Source organism: Triticum urartu, chromosome 5, assembly GCF_003073215.2.
Source record: "Triticum urartu cultivar G1812 chromosome 5, Tu2.1, whole genome shotgun sequence".
In the NCBI taxonomy this organism is placed as follows: domain Eukaryota; kingdom Viridiplantae; phylum Streptophyta; class Magnoliopsida; order Poales; family Poaceae; genus Triticum; species Triticum urartu.
In genome coordinates, this window is record NC_053026.1 from 34,679,587 (window position 1) to 34,686,976 (window position 7,390).

Consider the following 7,390-nt stretch of genomic DNA (forward strand, 5'->3'; position numbering starts at 1 on the left):
AGATTCACTCATTTTGCTCCATATGTAGTCACTTGTTGAAATGTCTAGAAAGACAAGTATTTAGGAACGGAGCGAGTACCATTGAAATTTTGCTCCAAGGGCGCAGATTCAGTACTAGTCTTCACTGAATTTTTGCTGGGCTGGGGGGCCATGGCCTGGTCTGGCCCAGCCGAAACTCCGGCCCTGCCTGGAGGCAAGGACGCAAGGAAGAACACGATAATTCAACCTAGAGCCCGGTAAACAGTACCTCGATTTTAAAATTTTAAAAAAGCTCACAAAATTTCAATTTTTTTGTGGTGCAAGATACTTCTGTGCGTGAACTCCGTGTAAAATTTTGTGAAGTTTGAACATTCGAGGAGGTCGCCGCTAAAAAGACAAAATCAGGCATGAACAGTGCGATTTTAAAAAGTTTCTCAGACATCCAAAATTTGTCTTTTTTGCCACGAGCTCCTCGAATGTCCAAACTTCACAAAATTTTGCACGGAGTTCACGTACAGTAGCATCTATCACCACAAAAAAAAATTGGAATTTTTTAAACAGTTTTTCAATTTCAAATGGCGGTATTGTTCATGTCCGGGCTCATCTGAGCCCGGGCACCAAATCGCCGCTCTCGGAAGCTCTCGGAAGAACAAGGTTCCTTGATAAGGGGGAAGAGGGTACATGTCATAGCGCGAGTTCTGTACCAAGGTGCGCGCATTAGGAAAGGAAAAAAGATACCCGACACGTTATGAGGGGTGGATAATTTGCAAAACCTTAGCGTTAAATTATACTATGAGCTTATCCCTGTAAAAAAAACTATACGCGCTTAAAACTTGTTGAACTCATGGCCACATCGTATTGTGCCTTAAAGAGAAATATCAGGTATTGTTGAGTGTGATTTTTGTTCGAGGGCATTGCAAATTGCGTGCCTTGGCTTCATAAAAGATAGAGATGTAAATTTGAAACTTTTATTGTATCCTCTGACCCGCCTTATTTCAACCAAATGAACTAAAATTTCAGAACTTCCAGGTTTCAAATCTGCATCTAGTGTAAAGGCAGACCACACGCATTGTTAGGTGTGATTTAAAGTTGTCTTTCTGGCTTATTTTTCTGTAATATATAACTCGGCCGACGTCCGAACGTTTGGGACCAGAGGAAGATGCCGACTGCACGAAATAAGTAGTATTGTGATTGAAAGTTGTCTCTGTAAAGTGATTTGGACAGAATAATACCTTGCCGACTTCATCAAATAGTATTTCTTTCGCCGTCGACCGGGAGGAATCCCATACGTGAGGGCAGCACCAGAAGGCTCCAAGGGCCAAACAGAGACACGTCTGAGCTGGGGATATGTGCTGCGCTCACCAGTGCAAATGTGCAACGCGGCAGTAAACCACTTGGATAACCACTGCTACGCGTCCCCGGCGCAAAGCCTCTATATATTGGCCTGCCGGGGGCGACGCCTCCTCCATCACCAACAGCCAGAGCATTCGTCCACCATAACCGGAAAACCGAGAGCTCGGCCGACAAGCACAGATTCATCAAGCAGCAGAGCAGGAGCTAGGTAGCCGCCATGGCGTTCCCGGCGTGCGTGCAGTGCGGGACGAGGGAGAACCCGTGCCGGTGCAAGTTCATCGGGCCGACGCTGGGGTTCGTGGCCTTCCTTGTCACCGGCGTCATAGAGTGGCCGGTGGGCGCGGTGGTGTACCTGTTTCGCCACCGCAAGGGCCGCCGCATCATGGGACATCCCTCCAGGGTCGTCTACCCGCGCGTCTCCAGGGCCATCCCCATCTAATCCTAAGCTCATCCTAGTCTAATCCCTTCCTGTATGTTGTAACCTGGTCATTCCGCTTGAGTTGTGTGCATGATTGATGAAGAAGATTCAATAAAATGGGTGTTGTTTGTGTGTGTCTTGTAATCTAAGGCGTTTGCAGTGTCTATATGCTTTGTGAGGAGTTTGCTATAAATTTGGTTAGTGGATCGCTGGGTTAACTGACTGATATAGGAGTTCGAGATACATGTTAATATAGCAGAGGCCAACGCACGAGAGTCGTTCTCATCAATATTATTCTCGTCTCCCATCTTTCTTTTTTATGTGAATAGCAGAAGCTCTGCCTTTGCATCATAGGGCAAAGGAAGTATTACAGAATACATTGCCTTTGCATCATAGGGCAAAGGAAGTATTACAGAATACATTCATGGCCAAAACACCCACGTATAATAGCACTACTGTTGAGTATATTTGTGTTGCTTGTATTATGTATACTGTGGCCTACCTTCTAGTCATGTATAGTTAAGGTTAAGATCCTGCATGTACTTATATATACGTGCACCGACACCCATCAATACAACGAATATTGTATTACTAAACCGTCTCTCTACATGGTATCATCATTTAGGTCTCTGCCCTAGGGTTTGCCGCCGCGCCCTCTCGCGCGAGGCGCCGTTGTCGCTGCCGCACCCTGCCGCCGCCGCGCCCTTCCCCCGTCGCGCCGCCGCCGCCCCGTGCCGCCCGCTTCCGCCTCCTGCAGCACCGACCCGCCACCGCCGCGCGCCTCCTGATCGCGCCGCCGCCGCCCCGTCGCGCCCTGCCTCTCCTCCCTACCGGCCACTGCCTCCTCTTCTTCCCGCAGCCGCCGCACCTCACCGCCGCCGCTGTCCCAACCACCGCCGAAACCCTAACCCGTCGCGCCACCCCACCCCGCCGCGCCAATGGAAATAAATATAAGGAAATAAATAATAACTTTATTATTGTCTCTAGTGCATATTTCCTCCAGTCTCTCACTTGCACACTACTAGGGAAAATCTTATACACAGAACATTAGCAGTAGCGCGGGATAAAAACGCACGCTGGTGCTATTTAGCAGCAACGCGGTATTTTAAACCATGCTACAGATACAGTTATAGCAGTAGCGCGCCCGAGTACAAAAGCGCTACTACTAAAATTCCCACGGCTTAGCCGATAGGCTACACATAGTAGTAACGATCTACGTGGAACCGCGCTACCGCTACTTGTTTTGTAGCAGCGCGTTTATGAACAAATGCGCTACTGCTAATGAAAATAAAATTAAATGGAAAGCAAATAAAAAAGAGAAGGAATAGCAGTAGCGCTTGTTAAGGAAACGCACTATAGCTACCGTAGCAGCAGCGCACTTCCTGAAACGCGCTACTGCTACTTTTAACTTAATTAACCACACAGTTCGTTCTTCCCCACGGCCACTTCCCCCAAATCCCTACTCCTCCGCTGTCGCCGCCCTGCATCGTCGTCGGCCACCGCGCGCGACCCGTCGCTCTCCGCACACCTTCGACGCCACGCCCGCCCCCGACCTCGACGCTGCCCCCGACCCCGACCTCGACACCCTCCCCCTACATCGCCGCCCTCCGCCATGCGCCCGCCGCCCCGACCCCGTCCCCAACCTTGACGCCGCGTGCCCCTCTCCCTAACCTCCGCCGGCGCCAGAGGTGAGCACGCCCTCCTCCTCCTCCTCCCCTACCTCTGCCTAGCTAGGGTTCTTAGGGTTAAATATCAGAGTTCATCTAATTAGTTATGGTTCATCAAATTAGATGCTAATTATGGCAGTAGTTGTTAAGTAGAATTAGTTTTAGAGTTCATCGAATTAGTTAGGATTAAATGTTAGAGTTCATCAAATTAGTTAGGGTTAAATTTTTGTAAGTGTTTAATAGAATTAGTAAGAAAATTAATATAACTAGTTGAACTAGTTTATTTTTATTAAAAACTAGTTTATTTTTATTCATAGTAAGTGCTTAATTGAACTAGTTGAGTTAATACAACTATTTTATTTTTAGTACGAAAATTAATAGAACTAGTTTATTTTTTTAGTTAAAGCAACTATTTTATTTTTAGTAAGTAAATTAATAAACTAGTTGAACTACTTTAGTTGTAGTTGAACTAGTTTAGTAAGTAAATTAATAGAACTAATGTATTTTTAGTAAGATAATTAATATAACTAGTTGAACTACTTTATTTTTAGAAAGAACTAGTTTTTTTTTCTATTTATAGTAAGTTTATATTTAGTAAGAACTAGTTGAATTAATAAAACTAGTTGAACATGTCATATTTGCTCAAATAGGATATGTGGTTGCCCAAGTGGCCGTTCATATTCAGTTTACACCTCCGAGTGGCCTATGTTTTGCCGGAGTATTGATTAATTTCCGTTCCGGCAAATTTCAAGCGCTCGATATGTCCCTTTTTAGCAAAGGTCATGCCGGATTTTTCCGTGAATTCTGACATGACTTGTGCTAGAATATGTAGGAAATATCGAGTGGCCTGGATTTTCTCGAAAAATAATGATCCAACTTAGGTTTTTTAGTACATATATTTAATTGTACAAGTTTAATCTTTGAATTATGAACGTAGGAAATGTCGTACTCGGACGACGACAGTCTCCTGGGGGAGTGCAGCTGGTACCACGACGATCGAGGTATGTGCGACATGTTCGTTGAGCTGGACGAAGATCGGCGCTTCAACATTAAGCTCGAGGAGACCTTCGATGTTGAAACGGTACGCAACAACGACAAGTGTTTTTTTTCGTAATTAAGCATGACTTCAACTATTTCAACGTCTAATTTTCATCTTTTACAATTCGACTAGCTTATCCCATGCCATGCAAGACGCTGTGTCTTGGAGAGGATGGGTTTTGAAGACCATGAAAATTTTCAAACAAAGAAAATACACCTAAGGACCCATCATGATATCGATTTTGAAGTAAATCTGTACAATTCTCAGAGCGTAACCCATTTTGGTTGCCAAAATTGGGAAGCACTTTGCAAAATGTATGATTTTTATGAGGGTATGATTGTCACCATGAATCTTGGTGATCCTGACATCGAGCAAGATAATATGGACATTTGGGTCCTTGTTGATACGCTTCCGATTCTACCGCAATGTGAGTTTCTCAAACATAGTTATTGAAAGGACATGCGGTGCCCCCATGTGTGGTTTTGGTAATTTATGACAATCTCTATGGACTAACAGTTGCCTTGAGTTATATTTGAAGCATTTGTCCATAGGATTGTTTTGAAATCCATGTGTTGGTTTCAAGGAGTTTATGAGATGGCCAAAGTGCTTTTCAAGGAATTATCCAAAGATTGGTCATGTGTGAGTTGAGATGGCCAAAGTGCTTTTCAAGGAATTATCCAAAGATTGGTCATGTGTGAGTTGAGATGGCCAAAGTGCTTTTCAAGGAATTATCCAAAGATTGGTCATGTGTGAGTTGAGCTTATTGCAAGCATGTCTTGAAGAAGAAGATTGTGTGATCATTCATGTTTACCTTCAAGACATCATCCAAATGAAGAGAGTTGGAAAGATTCAATGTTGATCAAGACTAAGTCAAGAGTGAATCAAGTTGATCAACTCACAAAGCGTAGAAGAAGTACCGAGAGGGATCAAGTGATCCCATGGTATGGTAAGCATTGTCCATTACGCTTTGTGTACTAACCCATGGTCTACGTGAGAGTTCTTTGTGGGGTTAGGTATGTTTCCATGGTCTTGCGTCAAGAGGAAGATCTCATACAACCCATGGAGGATGACATCAAGTGGTGATCGTCATCACATTTGCAGTGTGCAAGTTCAAGTGGAGCAACTCGAAGAGAGGCTCACTCATAATGGAGTATGGGGGAGCAATCAAGCTTGAAGCTTGTTGTCCATTGTGGTGTCAATGGAATTGTGAAGATGTGCCAAAGAGTGGCTCACCCATAGTGGAGTATGGGGAAGCAATCAACTAGTCTTCATCGAGCCAACACAATCAAGAAATGTGGTCCAACTTGAGGAAGTCAAGATCGTCATCATCTAGCTCAAGTGGACTATGTGCAAGGCAAAGGTTTGCCCTTGATAGGTTTTCTATTTTACCGGTCTCATAGTGGTAGTTGGGAGACCGGGTTGTAGGATCGATTGCCGTACTATCAAGAGGGGCTCTATAGGAAGTAGCTTGATCATATCATTAGTCAAGAGCTCAAACCATTGCATCCTTGCATCATCTTTCTTGGTTCTTGTTTGGTTCCATTTGTGAGTCTTAGAGCTTATGGTCATCTTGATGACAAGCTTGAGTTCATCGAAAATGGAGTTCGCATGCATCTTCTATGATGTTTTCGGTGTTGGAGGTTTTACCGGTCTTTTTCGAGAAAGGGTTCTCACCATTTTATTATGGTCCTTTTCTCACTTGCTTCTTATTGATATTTCTCTCAAGATTGTGTTAGCCCTTGTCGTTAGCTTTCCAACAAATTAGCCCTTGTCATTATCTTTCCATCAAACTTGGTTTTGTTGAATTTGGAGCTCGTATGCGAAAGTTGTGGCTGTTTTGATATTGCCTGTTTTACACAGAGAGGTTGTACCGCTCCACGGAGAGGTTGTACCGCTTGACCGGTACAACCGGTGTTTGGAGCGGTTGTACCGCTCCAGAATTGGTCCGGAGGTTGTACCGGTCATGTACCGCTCTACCACCGGACTGGTCTCTGTTGTGTGCGGTTGTTGGGCGTTGTGGGCGGTTTGTACCGGTGCTCAATAGAGGTTGTACCGCTCCTATGTTGTTCTGTACATAACGGGTAGATTCGTGAGGACCTATTTAAGGGGGTCTTCTTCCCCAATGTTACCCCATCTCTTGAGCTTGTTTTTTCCTCCATTGTTGACCTTGTTTGAGCTTGCTAACTCTCAATCCCTCCATGGATTCTTGCTAGTTTTTGAGGGAAAAGAGAGAGGAGATCTAGATCCACATTTCCACCAATCACTTTCTCCTCTATGTGAGGGGAACCCCTTGGATCTAGATCTTGGAGTTCTTGGTGTTCTCTGTCTTGTTCTTCCTCTCATTTTCCTCCCTAGCATTAGTTGCTCCGGTGGGATTTGAGAGAGAAGGACTTGGGCACTCCGTGTGCCCTTGCCATTGCATTTGGTGCATCGGTTTGAGTTCTCCACGGTGATACGTGGAAGTGAAGTTTGAGAAGCTTATTACTCTTGGGTGTTTGGGCACCCTAGAGCTTGTTCCTCTTGGGTGCCTTGGCGCCCTAGACGGTTGGTGTTGTTCGGAGCTCAATCATTGTGGTGTAAAGCTCCGGGCAAGCGTCGGGGTCTCCAATTAGGTTGTGGAGATCGCCCCGAGCAATTTGACGGGTACCGGTGACCGCCCCCAAGGGTTGCCAAAGTGTACGGGTTCGGTGACCGCTCCCAAGGGTTGCCATTTGTACGGGTTCGGTGACCGCCCTCAAGGGTCCCTTAGTGGAATCACGGCATCTTGCATTGTGCGAGGGCATGAGGAGATTACGATGGCCCTAGTGGCTTCTTGGGGAGCATTGTGCCTCCACACCGCTCCAAACGGAGATTAGCATCCGCAAGGGTGTGAACTTCGGGATACATCGTTGTCTCCGCGTGCCTCGGTTATCTCTTACCCGAGCTCTTTATTTA

At 45.5% G+C, this 7,390-nt stretch overlaps 1 protein-coding gene across 1 annotated transcript; it reads left to right on the plus strand.

The window, feature by feature from the left end:
- Window positions 1–1,348: 1,348 nt before the first annotated feature.
- Window positions 1,349–1,894, plus strand: LOC125507727. Its single transcript, XM_048672217.1, has one exon. The coding sequence runs from the start codon at window positions 1,550–1,552 to the stop codon at window positions 1,769–1,771; it is 222 nt and encodes a 73-aa protein (XP_048528174.1). The 5' UTR covers window positions 1,349–1,549; the 3' UTR covers window positions 1,772–1,894.
- Window positions 1,895–7,390: the final 5,496 nt, after the last annotated feature.